Source organism: Leptodactylus fuscus, chromosome 4 (assembly GCF_031893055.1).
Source record: "Leptodactylus fuscus isolate aLepFus1 chromosome 4, aLepFus1.hap2, whole genome shotgun sequence".
Lineage (NCBI taxonomy): Eukaryota > Metazoa > Chordata > Amphibia > Anura > Leptodactylidae > Leptodactylus > Leptodactylus fuscus.
The window spans coordinates 102,053,351-102,071,360 of NC_134268.1; the positions used below are offsets into that span (position 1 = coordinate 102,053,351).

The window sequence follows — 18,010 nt, forward strand, 5'->3', positions numbered from 1 at the left end:
GCTTATTCTGAACGTAAAACACGTTCAGAATAAGCGGCGTCTAAAGCAGCTCCATTCATTTCTATGGGAGCGGGGATACGAGCGCTCCCCATAGAAATGAATGGGCTGCTTCTTTCACTCCGTGCAGTCCCATTGAAGTGAATGGGGAGTGCCGGCGTGTACGCTCCGGCATGAGCAGAGCTTGCCGTATACGCCGGCACTCCCCATTCACTTCAATGGGACTGCACGGAGTGAAAGAAGCAGCCCATTCATTTCTATGGGGAGCGCTCGTATCCCCGCTCCCATAGAAATGAATGGAGCTGCTTTAGACGCCGCTTATTCTGAACGTGTTTTACGTTCAGAATAAGCTAGCGTTTACTCAGTGTGAATTCACCCTTAGTGTGATTCTATTGGGTGGTGACATTGTAACTAGATGCAATTAAAGCCAAATCCAGTTCCTGGGCACCAGTGCATTCACTTTGTTGAAAGTATAACACCGATTAATTTCTGGCTGGGGTTTTGCTGTTACTGCACCACCAGGAACTAAAAGTGACTGAAATTAATCTGCGTTTCACTTAGGGAGCGTTCACACTACCATCGGTGTCCGACAGCTAGTGTCCACTGCCACAGGTATGACCTTACTCTGCTCCCAGTCACATACATTACCACTAATTGTGGGTTACGCATGTACTTACATTGCTTCTAAAGGAAAAGAACATGTGTATCGAGGCAAATAGTGGTAAGTGCATGTGGCTGGGAGCACAGAATGACAGCACCTCTATGTTGTGGTTTGTGCTATATGACTTTAGTGTAGGTGTCGTCAGCTTTACAATTATTGCCCGGCACTCCGAGGACCTCATCTTTGATTTTTTAATTTAAATCGGCACGCCGAACAAAAAAGGTTGCCTACCCCTGTGCTAAACGTTAAAGCTGTTCGACAATATTCAAATAGATTGATGTTTCGGTTAGTGCAGTTGCACATATTATTTAGAAGTTTAAGATCTACGGGGACTGAACCCAACCTCTATGGACGTGGCTGCAAGAGGAAAACTGCTAACAAATTGAAGAGATAATATGAGAGAATCTTCCAAAGAGATTAGAGGTGAACTCCAAGGTCAGGTTATATCAATGTCAGATCAAACCACGTGACGAGGAAACCACTCTTGAAAGCAAATCATGAAAAAAGTGAGACTGGAATTTGTCAAAATGAATACTGTCAAGCTACAAAGCTTCTGTAAGAAACTTGAAACCTGAAACAGCTGGAGCAGTATGCTCACGAGGAGTGGGCCACAATACCTGTGGGCAGGAGTCTCATTGAGATTAACAGAAATCGCTGGATTCCAGTGTTTGCCTTTAAAAGGTTGTGCAACCAAACCTTAAGATAAGGAGGACCTCTCATGTTCTCAGGCACATACGGTTTTATATACCGCTAAAAAGCTGACTGTGCTAAAATTCAGCGCACTGTCAGCTTTCCCGTTATGTGCCCCTGGGATGGAGATATCGGTGTCGTTAGTATCATACTGAGCAGCATGCTCAGTTCTTCAGTGAACTATACGAAAATGGTGCTCGGACATGTACAGTACCGCTCTGAACGAAGCGGCGCTGTGCATGCCCGAGATTTGAATTACAAGAGCGCGATCTGGGCGGTAGAATATGCAGGGAGATGCAGGGAGGAGGGGGGGAGACTAAGCACAAGCAGTGGAGGGTGTGGGATGAAAGGTGCTCTGAGACCCTGGGGAATGCCCAGGGTGCTCTGTGGGGTTTATTTGCATAAGCTATTATAGCGATTTATAAAGAAACAGCGGGGTCAATTGAAAATGTACAGGCAGCAGTATTCAGACATGTGTTTAGGTCAAATTGAGTTTTCCTAATGATAGACTCCCTTTAATAAGGTGGAGGTTACTGTAAAGCCTGCCTTGGTCAGACAGGGAGCTTGTCTTACTCTATGGAACTGTTTACCTAAAGCTGGAGATCCCCTTTAATTTAAAGCTAAACATTCTCTTACACTACTGCAAGGTTTTAAAGGACAAGAATTTGCTTAAAATAAAAACACCGACTGCTCCCCCGGGCATTTATACCAGGTAAATGGAGCCGCCAGCTCCGGGCACTGACTCCCGGCATGTAGCCACGTGTGACTACCACACAGCGCTCCTCCTCACACCTGCACTTCCCATTTCCTCTGTCTGCTGCCGGCCATTGTGCCGTCACATGACCTAAGCCACGCCCCTCCGGCCGGGGTTCCAATCAATGTGCTGTCTGGGAGGATGAGGCAGTAACAGACAGAGTGGCAGCGCTGTGACTAGAGGCGGCCGGGGAGTGCAGCGCCCGCACTGTGACAGCTACCACCGGGTAAGACCAGGGCATGTGTCCCGGCTGCCAGCTCCGCTCTCCGGAGCCATTTCGGGGCTGCTCTGTCACCAGGAGGAGGAGCCCCCAGCTGACTGAGTGTTGTAGTCTGTCTGACATGCGCAGGACAGGGGGAGGGGATGCTAGGGTCTTGTGTCTGTGATACTGGAGCTGTGGGTTTTGTGGTAACCCCGGTCATGGCTTATGTATGGCCCGATACACTGCACCCCCCTCAGTAGTAGTCAGTATGCTTCTTAGCTGAGTGCTGTAGTACTATTAGATGTATAGGATTCTGCTCTGGAATTGGTATTAGCCATATCTGTGGTGTTACTGATACAAATCTATTCAGACAAGTCACCAGACATACTAGGTGGCCCTATAGTTTTGTATTCCTGCAATGCTGGCAGTCCTTGTGGGGATCCCGCCTAGACTGTTGCCTACGCTGTCCCAATGCTTTGGTAACTTTACCAAGCAAGTTGTTGGTCGGGCATAAAGAATGAGAAGCTAGATATAAGAATAAGATAAGATATTCCTTTAATAGTCCCACAATGGGGAAATTTCAGTGATACAGTTTCATAGATGGTACAGTAGTATATAACAAGAGAGGAAAACACATACAAGCTCATGGCAGATAGAGAAATCCTAGGAATCATAGCAACTAAAAAAGAAAGAAACACAGACACACTGCAGGATCATTTAGTGCAGATTGATGTTAATAATTATAATAATAATAATACAGCCGACTTGGTTGTAGGACACGAGGAGAGGGGTCACAGCATGTGGATATAACAAGCAGAAATTTTGCAGAGGTGGGGGACATATCATGATAACGTGGTAGTTCCTTTGGTAGGTGGTGAGATCTCCTGCTCACAGCTGATAGTTCAGTATCTTGCATCAGCACTATTGTCCTATGATACACTCATTGAAAATAAATGCACCAAGAAGGAGTTGTTGGAATCAGATACACTTTATATGTGTGAATGTGATGATGGTATCAATAATGGAGTGAAAGGACACATTTATTGGAGAAGCCGTGCAGCGAAAAGGAGTCTGTAGTACCTTGATGGGCGACCTCTAGTTTGGATACAAGATGATATGTTTGGACATGAAGACTTACAAGTTCCTTATGTTATCCCGTGGCATGTTTTGTTCACAGATGTTGCAGCTGGGCCTTTAGATCCTGTACACTTATAGGTTGCCATAGGTGGCGTCCCACTTGGACCCATAAATGGTCAATTGGCGATAAATGTAAAGCACCATGGAATTACTGGTGCTATATAAATAAACAATAATAATGAATAAATCCGGCGACTGGGCAACTCAAGGAGTTATAGTCGGATGGAGACATTCCTAGGAATTGCTTATTGTGTGTGAATGAGCATTATTCTGCTGAAAAATGTCAGTTGGAAGCCACAAGAGGCAATGCATGTGACTGTAGGATGTCCTTCACATATCGCTGAGTAGTTAGTGTCCCTTGTATCACTATTAGGGCGGGTTCACACCTGCGCCCGGTCTCCGCTTTGCATGTTTCCAACTTCTGCCTGAGAAACTGGAGCGTCTTCTGCCTCTCTGCAGCGAAACAGTTTTTTTTTTTTCTTTAATCGGACACAAAGTGGGACATGCAGGACTTTGTGTCTGGTTAAAAGAACCCGATTTCGCGGCGCAGACCAGAAGATCCTCACGGGCGGACACTGACTGCCGGGTTTCTGTCTCCTGTCCAGTTTCTCAGGCAGAAGACGTAAACCCACAAAGTGGAGATCGGGCGCAGATGTGAAACTGTCCTTAGTGGTGACAAAATCATGTGATGTCGGGGAACACGGTGGCTCAGTGGTTAGCACTGCAGCCTTGCAGCGCTGGGGTCCTGGGTTCCAATCCCGCCAGGAACAACATCTTCAAGTAGTTTGTATGTTCTCCCCGTGTTTGAATGGATTTCCTCCCTTTCTACAAAAAGACATACTGATAGGAAAAAAAAAGTACATTGTGATCCCTATATGGGGGGGCTCACAATCTACATTAAAAAAAAAAATCATGTGATGTCTCCCCCAGACCATCACACCAGTAATTGGGGCAGTATATTGCTCCACAGTAAGGGACAGTTCACACGGAGTTAACGTGCTCACATTCTGACATATGTATACGTACCAGAATGAGAGCGCGTTAACTCCGTGTGAACTGGCCCTTAGAGATTGCCATACTTTAACTCAAGTGTCAACAGATCCCAAATAGAACCTGCTAAAGACAATGTAGTTGCAGTCTATACTAGTCCAGGTTTCAATGGTGGCCAGTTGTAAATGACAGAACATGTAATGGAACCATGACACTAAATTTCACGGGACTGTGTAATTTATATGCTGCTTATAATTGGATGGTGGTCTGTCTGGGTCGTTCAATGCTTGCCATATGTGCGTGCCCTCATGCAACCACCGCTTGCTCCTAATTGCTAGGTCACAATGGCCTAGATGGCAGATTTTAGTCTAAAGGATCACTTTACTTCTTTCAATCCAATAATATGCCTTCTCTTAAAGTGGGTGAAATGGGCAAAATGTCTTTAAGTGCGTCATAAAGGAATCATCTCTCACCAAGGGGTACACTACCCAAAAGCATCTTCTGAGAATCTTTATATAGAGGAGTAGGGCAGCACTTTCGTGCCCTCTTTTGACAAGACCCCTCTTAACTTTATTTCATTTACCATTAATGTCTATGTAAATGGCTCGATCTGTTTGTTGCATCCATTAAACGGATATTTTAAAAAAACGTGATCGGAATAGAGCCTTTCAGCGCTAAATGTCATATGACCGACACTATAGCGTTGAAATGGTCCATTGTTATAGATTAGAGATGAGCGAGTACTGTTCGGATCAGTCGCTCAGTCGCCCATAGAAATGAATGGCTGCACCTGGTACTTCCGCTTTGACGCCGGCCGCTTAACCCCCCACGTGCTGGCTACGTCCATTCATTTCTATGTGATCGTGCTGTTTGGATTGGCTGATCCGAACAGTACTCGCTCATCTCTATTATAGACTTAAACGAATGCGTGTGGGCCCCTAAAAGTGAACATGTGGCCTAATCTACAGGTAGCATGTTCTAGAGCAGTAGCTCAGCTGAGTTATATATAACTGCGGGAAATACTCAGTATAACTTGTTACTTCTATCTTTGCTTTTTCTGAAATGGAGTCTAGTGGGAAGGCCTACATAGTCGTTGACCGCATGTTTGACCCTGCGTTCAGTGATGGCTGTCAGCCGATAGGACTACCTCTCTTCATCGGATGAGTTTCCAAGGGCAGAACATTCTTATTGTAGCGGGTCTTCTATTGTAGCAGGTTATCTTTGTGCGTTTAGTGTTAACAGATGGAAGTTCTGATATTATCTACGTATTTGTTACGTCAGCAGAACATCATTGTCTGGTACCTCTTTGTACATTGCATTATTTATGACCCTATATGAGCTTCAGAGTTTATGACGCACGCACACCGCGTTATTACAAAACTGTGCTTTAGCAGAATCCTATCCAGAACCAAAGTTAGATCACCATGGAGGTTCAGATCCTGTAACTATAATGTGGAGAGTAAAATGTAGTTTTCTCCTTCCATTGAAATAAAGTTGTAAAGTTTTCCAGGCTGCTTTTATATTTAACTTTGTGGCTGCATGGTGTGGGCTGTCATATGGCTGTCCCTTAGTGCTAAACTGGAACAGGCACGGGTCACAGTGGTGGGACCCTCATCCTTTGGCGAGGGGGGGGGATCTGTGGAATATTCATCTTTAACAGAAACGCCTGCGTTTGTTAAAATGCAGTATGTTAATTTTGTGCTGCTTTTTTCCCTATAGGCTCTTCTGGGGGAAGGTAAAAATACAAAAAAGGAGAGAAAAACCAAAGCGTTTTATGCCGTGATATTTCTTTTGAAGCCTTTCCACAGCGTTTTATTTTTTTTCCCTACCATATGACCTGCTTAAAGTGGCTGTGCAGGATTAAAAATAATCATGGCTGCTTTATTCCAAAAAAAAAAAAAAGCTCCATAGCTACCTCAATTGCAGCGAATGGGGTTGAACTGCAATCTGATGCACAACTTGCAGTACATGTAGCACTGTTTTTGGTGGAAAGTAGTATCTGACTTTTTCTGATACTTTTCATCGTGAGTGCCTTGCCTTTTAATTTCATGACTACAGTGACTATATTCCTGGCTTGTGTCCAGTAACTCTTTATGACACCAGCTAAAACAAGTCATACAGTCAAGAAAATGTATGCAGTCACAAGGTTGTTACAGTGACAGCCTTATATTATTATACAGGATGAGGAACGTGGCTTACAGTGGAACCGCATCATGCGAATATCACAAGGAGTTTAAGTAAGAGACACCCCAGGCAAAAATCCTGTTGTAAAACTACCATGAATCCCCTTTACCCAAAAATATTTCATTTTTATTTTCTTTGTCTGACCATTAACCATTGGGATTACCTTACTCTAGTGTTTATAATATTATTATTATTTATTTATTATGCTAACTTGTATAGCACCAACATATTCCGCAGCGCTTTACAGACATTGACAGTCACTGTCCCATATAGGGCTCACAATCTACAGTCCCTCTCAGTATGTCTTTGGTGTGTGGGAGGAAACCGGAGTACCCGGGGGAAACCCACGCAAACACGGGGAGAATATACAAACTCCTTGCAGATGTTGTCCCTGGCAGGATTTGAACCAAGGACCCCAGCGCTGCAAGGCTGCAGTGCTAACACTGCACTGTGCTGCCCACTATCAATTTATTGGCATACGTCACTTTGTTTTTATATGATATATTTTTTAGGGGTATTTATTATTAAACGTTACGTTCTATATTCATCAGTGCTAACCTTTATTTGTGATTATCTGATGTTTTTTTTTTTTTTACATCGCCCTATTTCATTGGTAGGGTTTTGTCATATTGTGGACTCTTTGGCTTGTTGTGAAGGTACACCCCAGGCAAAAATCCTGTTGTAAAACTACCATCAACCCCTTTTACCAAAACATATTTCATTTTTATTTTGTGTGCTTCTTATAGCACCAACATATTCTGCAGCATTTTACAGATATTGTTACCACCGGAGGCAGAAGCTCCAGGCCCTATTGCTAAATCTGTAAATGTCGTGTGCCATTTATAATAGTGGCATATTTTATGCAGCAGAGGGACAGGGTTCTAGAGTCCAATAGTGACTACTATATCTGCACCCTTAGGGGGCATTCACACGGAGTAACGCCGGGCGTGTATTACAGCCGTACACGCCGGCGTTACGGCAGACTGCCGAACACTTCCCATTCACTTCAATGGGAGCGCTCGTAAACGCCGCTGTTACGAGCGCTCCCATTGAAGTGAATGGGAAGTGTTCGGCAGTCTGCCGTAACGCCGGCGTGTACGGCTGTAATACACGCCCGGCGTTACTCTGTGTGAATGCCCCCTTATAGTTATGCCCCAGTTACCACTTAAAGAGGACCTTTCATCAGATTGGGCACAGGCAGTTTTATATACTGCTGGAAAGCTGACAGTGCACTGAATTCAGCGCATTGTCGGCTTTACCGATCTGTGCCCCAGGTAAAGTGCTATCGGTCCCGGTACCGTAGCGCTTTACAGTCAGAAGGGCGTTTCTGACACTTAGCCAGGAACGTCCTTCTGCCCAGCAGCGCCTATCGCGCTGTACAGTGTGAGCGGGGAGGAACGCCCCCTCCCTCTGCTCACACAGCTCGTCCATAGACGAGTATTATCAGGAGAGGGAGGGGGTGTTCCTCCCCGCTCCACAGTACAGCGCGATAGGCGCCGCGAGGCAGAAGGGCGTCCCTGGCTAAGTGTCAGAAACGCCCTTCTGACTGTAAAGCGCTACGGTACCGGGACCGATAGCACTTTACCTGGGGCACAGATCGGTAAAGCCGATAGTGCACTGAATTCAGCTCACTGTCAGCTTTCCAGCAGTGTATAAAACTGCCTGTGCCCAATATGATGAAAGGTCCTCTTTAAGTATGACTCACAATCTAAATTCCCTATCAGTATGTCTTTGGAGTGTGTGGGGAACCAGAGTACCCAGAGAAAACCCATGCCATTACAAGGAGAACATCATTCAGGCTGAGAAATACAGTCTGTGAGCCGAGCATGTCGCAGTATAGTGATTTATGATGTTGTTCCTTCAGAACTACGGTGGCTCTATTGTCTTGTGCTCACCTAATGCCGTAAATTCATTTTCACAGGAGCCACAATCCAGTCCAGAAATACATCCAATACATGGGCCGTATTTCTCGCTATAATGTATTTGTGTGAAAGGATGCTCAGTGGAATATTACTATATGCAAGTTCAACCACCAAATATTCTATGCTAAAACTCAGACATAACAGGGCAGACTGTAAATTCAGTGGTTCAATTGCAACTATTTAGCTGTTATTTTATTCTTCTATTTTTATTTTTTAACTTGCATACAGCTTTAAGTAAACAATGAATAACGTATCCATGCTCACTAAAAAAAAAAAAAAAAAAAAGCTTTACTGCCATATTTTTCCGTGCTGAATGGTAATATGAAGCTAGACAAAGATATCATGAGTAAATGCATAACAGGTTATTACATATAAAATCACATCACTACCTGCAAGCTGAGAAATCAGGATTAGTAGCGGTTAAATGGGTTGTCCGGGAGGGTCTATCACAACTGTTGTCAGCAGCTGGTACAGAGAGAAATGGGAGCTGAGATTGGTGGTAACCTGGTTTGACCACTAGAGAGTAAGCGGAGCTGTCTGCTTCCTGCTCCATTCTCTACTCTCTGTGCTGCAAAGAACAACTGATTGACATATATGCCATGAGTCAGACCCCCTATGATCTGATAATGACTTTCATAGGGTAGGTTTTCAGTATTTTAGTATGGAAAACTAAATGAAGGGTATATTCACTCAAAACAAGAAATTCATAAAAAAAATGAATAAATAAAAAAAAAATGCACAAAGAAATGCTCAGTGGCAAATTTTCACCAAATTGTATGGATATTGGTGTAGAGTTGCTTATGAGCTGCTGCTGTGTATCTGTTAGAATAAATTAAAACTCTGTACTTGCCTTCCCTATGTTTGCTACTTATGGTAGTAAACCTAGGTAATAGTAGCCTGCTCCATTGCTGATCTCTGTATTTGGGTCTCGAATTATGGTGGTGTGTGAACGTGTGACTGCTGCTACCTGTCATAGGATACATATCTATGTGACATGTCATTGCCATTGTAAATTATTAGTATACAAAGCAAGCAACTGTTTATCAAAAAAGTGGCAGGAAGATTTGGAAGTTGTCTGCTGTTGCTGTTTTTTTTTTTTTTTTTTAATGTGTGAATCACATTTGTTCAGATGCCATACACTATGTCGGGAAATCTGCAGCCATTCCGATATGTGATGTACCCTGATGTACAAAAGTAGAAAAACATGGCTCCTAAAGAATGCACAGTTGAGAACATCAGATTGGTAAAAATTAGAGTTTAAAAAAAAAAAAAAAATTCTATAAGCAACCCCAGGTATTGTACACACTTACTATAATCACCCAGCAGATTCCTTTTATAGGGTTTCTCCTGCATATAACAAAATCGATGGCCTATATTTATTTATTTTTGTTGTTAGACTTGGCTCTTTTACAGAAACATACGTTCCTCATAGTGATACTGTTACTGCAACACTAGGAGTGGCAAATGACTGTATATGAGGTCAATTAAAGTAGGTCAATGGCCCCAGCTAGCTAATCTTTGCTGTACAGTCTGTAAGAGCAGATGGTGTTATCCCTCCTTCCTCCACCCGATTCCCCCATGACTGCAATCATATGAATATAAGGTATAATTGACCTAGCTATTGATTAATCCATTAGTTAGTCTTAAAGTCTTACATGTCATCTGTAACTGCCATACAGAAAGTCTATAATACTTATATTCTTATGTTTCTCTAGGTATCATCATGGGATGTAGCAATTGGTCACCGTCTTGGAGGCAGTTCGGCCATATCCAGTAATCTTGGCTTATAACCTCTGCTGGACAGAGAGAAAAGCCAAATAGTTGAAGGAGTGAAAAGTTGATCTCGGCACAATGGAGGAAAAAGGGACAGAATGGCTTGTATTCGCTGTACATAGGCTTGTTTCTTGGGGAGCATCAGCTGCCATGATATTTGGCGGAATCGTGCCATATATACCCCAGTACAGAGACATTAGAAGAACGCAGAATGCAGATGGATTCTCAGTTTACGTTTGTCTTATGCTGTTAGTAGCTAATATCTTAAGGATATTGTTCTGGTAAGTAACCAACGCCACTAATTTACCTGTCCGTATATGAACATGCTGTTTTGCCTTTGTCCAACCAAGGAGGGATAACATGAAAGAAAACCATATCTAATGAGGTATGTAGTAGTAGCGGATAGAATTGCAGTCCTGTGGTCAAACAATTGTACATCTTAGAGGACTGCAACGTTATGTTCAAAACTTATATATTATACAACTAGCACCAGGTCTCATTTATAGGGTGCTAGCAGGAGGACCCAGATTCACATTGGTATATTTCATTTTTTGTTTGTGTAGTGTTATGGATACCTGGAATAAAGCTGTGTGAATGTGACCTAGTGTAACAGTGTCATCTACAGGGCCCTTTCCCCTTTTAAAGCTGACATACAGCAGTGAAGAAAAATTGCTGAGTTGCTATGGAAACCTGGAGTAAAGCTCTGATATGTGATACTGTGTGCTGAGCTGTGTATCTAATCCTCCGTGTGGTACTGTGCGCTGAGGCACGTATCTAATCCTCCGGCGTGTGGTACTGTGTGCTGAACTGCGTATCTAATCCTCCGGCATGTGGGACTGTGTTCTGAGCCGTGTATTTAATCCTCCGGCGTGTGGTACTGTGTGCTGAGCCGCATATCTAATCCTCTGATGGATGGATATCAGTGGTTAGATATCAGTGTTGGATACACCTGAAGTAATGCTGTGTGCATGTGGAGTGACTGTGTGTATGGCAGTTGGAATATGAGTAAAAGACTTGCCGGTTTGTATTGGCTAATGCAGGCAATTGTTTTTGGAATACTGTATTTCAGGAACGGTACATACAAGAGAGTTGAGGCCTGGTCTAAAACCTTCCTGGACACCTAATATATCTGTGTGCCAAATTTGGTGAAGATCGGTCCAGTCGGTTGGTCACTCGGACCACCTCTTTATTAAAGGGAATGCATAATAAAGAATTGACCCATTATTTTAGGGGAACCTGACACATCCTTACTAGAGATGAGCGAACTCTACTCAAAACAGCCGTTTCCAATAGCACGCTCCCATAGAAATGAATGGACATAGCCGCTTCCATTCATTTCTATGGGAGCATGCTATTCGAATAGTGTTCGCTCATCTCTAATCCTTACCTTTTGAGTGCAGCAGCATAAGGAAGTAGTGACAAGCACAGATTTCAGTGTAGTGTGAGGTAGAAGTCGGTCATGATCATGAGCTGCAGGCTCCCACACGTACTCCCTGCTGATTCACAGCTTTCTGTACCTTAAGCAACATGGCAAAGTTGTATCTCATGAATTTATGGGACTCCTGTCTAACAATGCCAGTATTGAGTTGCAAGAAACAATCTGAATGAAAATGTATTCAGAGGAGTTTTACACTGCAGAGGTCAGTGTGCCTGTCGCTGCCTTATGCTTGAGAAACATGTCTGATTGGTCCGATGGCTGGGACCACAGCAATCACAGGAATGGGGGTCCTGTGTCTTCCTTTTAAATAGGGGTTGTCCATGCACACCTCTGCTCTATTAAAATCTATGGGACTGTGGGCATCTTTTTGACAATTCATAGAGCTGAGTAGAGTGACTGCATGGATGACTGCTGCTCCAATTGCATGCAGTCAATGATACACTTTTTCCATTTTTTTTCCCCACAGCGTTTTTTACTGCATTTTTCTATGTGGGGCCCTAGCTATTGCCTTGAAAACTTAGAATAATTTGTACCATTAACTCTGTTAATGTATGCGACCTCCTATGGAGAGGTGAAGGTCTGGCTTATAAATGTACAATTTTACCTAGACTAGGAGGACATGGTCGGTTGTTCTCTGCTTTGGCAGTTCATGGGCTGTTATGTCATTGCACTGAACAGGACGGGGTCATATTGACCTATTGAAAGGACCTGTTTGTTTAAGATGTTATTGTTAAAGTGCAGCAGGCTTTGTGTTCCTCTATAAAGACTGAACATTAGTACTAGGAAGAAACGTTTCCATTGTTATCTTTCACTACAACCAGATTGGTTGCTGTTGTCTGTTTTTTCTTTTCAATAAATCTTTCCTATCCCAAGTGTTTTTTTTTTTCTTTTTCTTTTTTCAGATTTCACCTATAACATAGAAGCATAGTTAGCTTCAGTGGTTGTCTTAGCATCACAAGTCTGCCAACCCCTATGTGAACAGTGTTTGCACAGATCTTACTCCAGCTATTTACATTCTGGGCACATTGTAAGGCGTGTAGTCTTAAAATGGATTTATACAAGGTTAGAAAACAGGGTTGTTTTTAAGAAGGCTGTAACACCTGTAAGTGTAAACGTGCCCTACAATATACTTCCTATGGACAAGTATGGTGCTCTTTATGAAAGAAAACAGCCATGTTTTACATCTGAACAACCCCTATAGACCCAATAGTGTACAGCTCTCTAATGTCAGGAAACGTAACTGTAGCAGCTAGACTACACTATTTAGGAAATATTCCAAGAGACACCACATGGAAATAGAATTTTCTGAACTAATATACTTTTGTGTATTTGTGAGTTCTGGGTTTCTAATGGGTCTATGATACAATCTATATTTCCAGTTAATTCTTTGATTTATTTTTTTAATAACAAGGCAAATATGGTTTACAACCTTAAAGGGTTTGTCCAGGATAAATTGACAATTTGGATAAATTCCCCATGCACCCCCCTTCAACTTTGTAATATATCTTTTTTTACCCATATGGTATAGGTTTTCAGTAATATATGTAGGTCATGTAACCTATATACTACATTTTTTACCATTCCGCTGATGTAACAGGTCATTGGTATAATCCATATCCTTTCCCGTTACGTCAGTGTAAAGGCCTTGCTCCCCCCCCAGCCCCATTGTACTTACCATCTTCTCTGGATCTGGGCCCGATGCGTCATCCAGAGAATGTCGCCTCCTCTTCTTCGGTGTGCCAGCTCCCCACACGCGCAATAGTGCCTGGGAAGATGACGCACAATACTTGCCGATCTTCTCTTTTTTTTGTCATAAAAACCCCTGTAAATGAAACCTTTTCTGTTTTGTTTATTTTCATCAGGTTTGGACGCCATTTTGAGTCTCCTCTCCTTTGGCAGAGTATCATTATGATTGTTACTATGCTGCTAATGCTGAAACTGTGTACAGAGGTCCGAGTGGCAAATGACCTGAACACGAAGCGCCGCTTATTTACAGGTTTGTGATTGACTCCATACATTTTATCCTGAGATGAAATTTTGTCTCAAATGAAAATGCATCCTGCTTACGGTTATTACTGTGAAATTGATGAAATGTACACATTTTGTGTCTAGATTTCTATGTATAAAGGTAATGAGGTTATGCCACTAATGAGACTGACTACCTATCCACAAGCTACAGGATAAGGGTCAGATCTCTGGAAGGCCGACCAATGGGACCCCCAGCAATCAGGAGAATTGAGGCCTGGAAATTCCTCTGAATGCTCCATGTGAATAGAAAGCATGCATGGCCGGTGCTCTGCTTAACTTCTTGGGGCCGCTGGGACATAATCCATTTACTTGGAGTATTCAGATAAGCTTTTGGTCCCCTGTTCTGCTGATTGTTGAAGATCTCAGTGGTTGGACTACCAGCTATCTGAAACCTACCTCTGTGGTTGTAGGTTAAGTAGAGATGTTTGGGTCTCCTGAATCAAATGCAGGAGAGGTAAGCGGCAATGCCCTCACTGCTCCAAAGAGCTCATTTGCCTATTGAAAAAAATGTCTCAGCAAATGGAGTCATACGGGGAAAACACAGTTTTGATTCAGGTGACCTAAACCTATCTATTTGTGGGAATGGGTTGATATGGTGGATTCTGGTGACAGACTCCCTTTAGCAGCTATGCATATAGGTCCAACCAAAGCAACCTGTATTAATGGAGTGGCAGGTTGAGCAATATGAGCTGCTGTTCTCTTGATTTCTATGGAACTGAATCCTATAGAAGTGAAGAGATTGGCAGCATGCATGTTCGAGCTGTTATACCGTTTATATGGAGCACACGTCTGCTGTTTTTGTGAACAGACCCCCACGAATCACACACTTATCGCCTATCCTGTGCATAGAGGATACATCGAAAACCCCTTTAAGGCTTGTTTTTAACCTTTTTGTTACCTTACCACAATACTGTATCTGAATATGCATCTTATTTGCACTGATAAAAATGCGCCATAAAAATGACTTACTATTTTCTTTTCATTTTCTGCCAGTAGGTGTAGCTGTTGCAGTCCTTTTTCATTTGTGCAGGATATTTTGATAGTTCTGTGTTGTGCTAACTTGGCTCTACCTAGTATTCAGATTTTTTTTTTTTCTACATTTTTATGTAAATTGAGTATCTAAGTTATCTCGGCCCCTAACTAATCATCAAATTCTGTAGATAATCTTTACTCTTTTAAAATAAGTGAGGTATGTCAGTAGCCAGGGAAAGATTTTCATCTATGTGTCACATCACTGACCCTAAAAAGGTTTTAACGAGAAAAAAAAAAAAAAATGATGATGGACTTGGTGGTTCCGGGAAAGTCACAACTCACGGGTTATTTGATTCAAGACAGTGTTCGGCTCTCCAGGTCACTCTGCCCCCTCCTCACCAAATCTCACAGGTAATTAATTACCTGTGGTAGGGGGCTGGCTTTGTTATAGTCGGCCTGACCCCATAGCACAAGAAATCAATTACCTGTGAAATTGAGAAAACGGGGGTCGAATCACATCATTTGGGAGCTTGACATCACCGGAACCCCTGAGTCCACCAGCATCCCTAGGACCAGGTAAGTTAATTAATACTTTGCAGGCCATGCCTTTAGGCTGGTCTTACATGACCGTAATGGTGTTTGCGGTCCGTAATTTGCTGATCAGTAACACTTTATTACACTCCAAAAAGTCATTTCACAGACGTCCATGTCCAGCTGCAAGCGCCCATAGAGTTCTATGTGACAGTCCGTGCCGTGCCGAGAATTCACGGCCTTTGTGGACCTGGGGTATTCAGTGTGGACCTCAGTCACAGCACACCACGGATAAAATATCCGGTGGTGTAAGAGGCTGCACTGAATACAATGTGCCTTCTAATTGTCCGCAATTGAGAACCCACAATTGCGGACCAGCCTTAGGCTTAGTTCACATGGGCGCGTAATAGCGTATTTTGGTCCTGATTTTGACGCGGGAAGACCAAAATATACCTGCCGCGACCATCAGTCGCGGCTTCCCGCTCTGGATTAGGCCCAAAATGAATGAGCCTAGTCCAGAGGTTGCTGCTGCGAGGCGGACACCGCGGCTCAATGAGAATCCGCCTGAAGGAAGCGCAGCTCACTTCCTTTTTTCCATGAGCAGGAACATGCCGCTCACAGAAAAAAGATCGCTAGTGGTCTCCATAGACCACCATTGGGAGGGGGCGGATTATGACGGGGATTCCACGCCAAATCCACCCCCTCTGTGCCCGTGTGAACGAGCCCTTAGGGTGAAGTTCACGTCTTCATCCCAGAATCCATTTAATATCGAGATGGAAAAAGTCCAACTTTTTGGGCTCCATTGGCATTCCTCGTTTTAAACATTCATTAGAACAGCTGGCACTGATGTCAGCATGCACTAAGATTACCGAAGGCCTGTGAGTAAAAGTCACAGGTTACAATCTTGGACAAAACTTAATTATATGTTTTTCCTAGTACCAACATATTCTGCAGCGTTGTACCATGATTGTCATCAGTCATATCAAGCCCTGTTCCCATTGGCGCTCACAATCTCAGTTCCAGATAAAATGGTATAATTTTTTAGAGCATGGAAGGAAACCCTCGCTAGCACATCCATGCAGATGCCGCCCTCTCTTGGTTAGATTGCAGTCCAGGACTCCAGCACTATATAATATTTGCTTAGTTTATTATTGCTGTCTTATCATGTTGCAGACAAGTAGTAAAGATAGGATGAAGAAGTATTTTACTTTAAATGTATGTAGGGGCCATATAGGAGAAAGACTACATTACAATGTGTGAATGCGTTTGAGATTTGCGTAGCCACACCTAAAGTAACCATTTTTAAACCAAGATTTATCTATTGAATATGCTTTGATATGAGGTGCTATTTGTTCACAGTAATTCTTGCCTTTAGTATATCCTGTATACTTATCCTGCAGTTAAGTGATTCATTAACGTTGCAAAGTGATATTCTGTCATCTATGTAGTTTATTCTGTGCCATAATAGAAATCAAAGGTGGAAATCTATGGTGTGCGGTTTGATTCTGGGTTATGTAATACCAACAGTGCATTCAGTGCCACACAGCAGTGTCAACTGTGGCCTTCTATGTGTAAGGGCTACTGATGCTTTCAGCACACATTGGTGCCTGTACGTTTTTAAAAGGGAGTCTATTTCCAAAATCCAGCAGACCATCCAAGCCCGACAGATTGGTCAGGATCACCTGAATCGAACAATGTTTGCCCCTTGTAAGTTGGTTACTTTGCCAAGATATCACTGTTTTTGAAGGATGCACAAAAGAACTCTTTGGAGCAATGACAGAATTATCACTTAACTTTTTAGGACAAAGACAATGACCTTGTTGTCCCAAAGAGCTTATTTGAATATTGCCAAAAATGGCAGGACTTCAGCAACAGAGGCACCAATTCACAAGGGGAAAAAACACTTGATTCAGGTGAACCTATTCTATCTTTTTAGCTGGGTTGATATGCTGGGTTCTGGTGACTTTCATTAAATGAGTGCAAATGCATCAAATCACACAATTTAATGTGCTGAAAAAACAAATTTTTGGGTGAATGGATTTATATGTCATATATAACAGGAGCTTTCCTTGCATGTACAATAAACTGACTTCTATATGGTGGTGTAGAGTAGCCTAACTTTGAGTCTTCTTTCTTTACTCTTATTTGAGAGAGAGGGTTTTTTTTTTTCTTTTTCTTTTTTAACTTGTTCTCTTTTCATTTTGTGACAGTGAATGGTGTTTTTTTTGTTTTTTTTTTTTGTTTCATTTTTTCTTTTGAGGCACAATATGCAGTTCTGTCAACTTCAAGTTCATTTTGTATATAAAATGCAATTTTCTATCTAAAACTTTAAATGTGGATCCACATTTGATGGCACTGTTTTGCATTTTGAGACTATTTTGTGCTACAAAAAAACTATTTTCCACAGAATAGCATATTGTGTCACAGAATTGCATTTTGCTACAGAAAGCACCTTTATGGTGGTCACACTAATGCATCAGCTATGATAAAGAAGCATATTATCTCTATAGATGACACAGTATGTTATAGGGCAAGTAAGGGAGCCTCAGGATCAGACTACACAAAGTTTTTTATCTTTTAGCATGGCGATGCATGTGTCTGCATAATAACGTTAGACACAAAATGACGACAGTATTCAAAAAAAAAAAATGTGTAGGGTCATACTGCACTTGTGACTTGTGGTCCATATTGTCAGGGCAAGCCCCCATTCACACAAACTTTGGAGGATGCG

The 18,010-nt window shown here is 42.6% G+C and overlaps 1 protein-coding gene across 2 annotated transcripts in view; it reads left to right on the forward strand.

Moving 5' to 3' along the window:
• The first annotated feature begins 2,227 nt into the window (after positions 1 to 2,227).
• The window catches only part of SLC66A2 (solute carrier family 66 member 2), a 101,342-nt gene continuing 85,559 nt past the window's right edge, over positions 2,228 to 18,010 (forward strand). For both annotated transcript variants that reach the window (XM_075270964.1, XM_075270965.1), the window contains exons 1-3: positions 2,228 to 2,328; positions 10,253 to 10,591; positions 13,611 to 13,744. In XM_075270964.1, the coding sequence (XP_075127065.1) occupies positions 10,389 to 10,591; positions 13,611 to 13,744 (337 nt within the window). In that variant the 5' untranslated portion in view covers positions 2,228 to 2,328; positions 10,253 to 10,388. The remainder of the gene's footprint in view (positions 2,329 to 10,252; positions 10,592 to 13,610; positions 13,745 to 18,010) is intronic.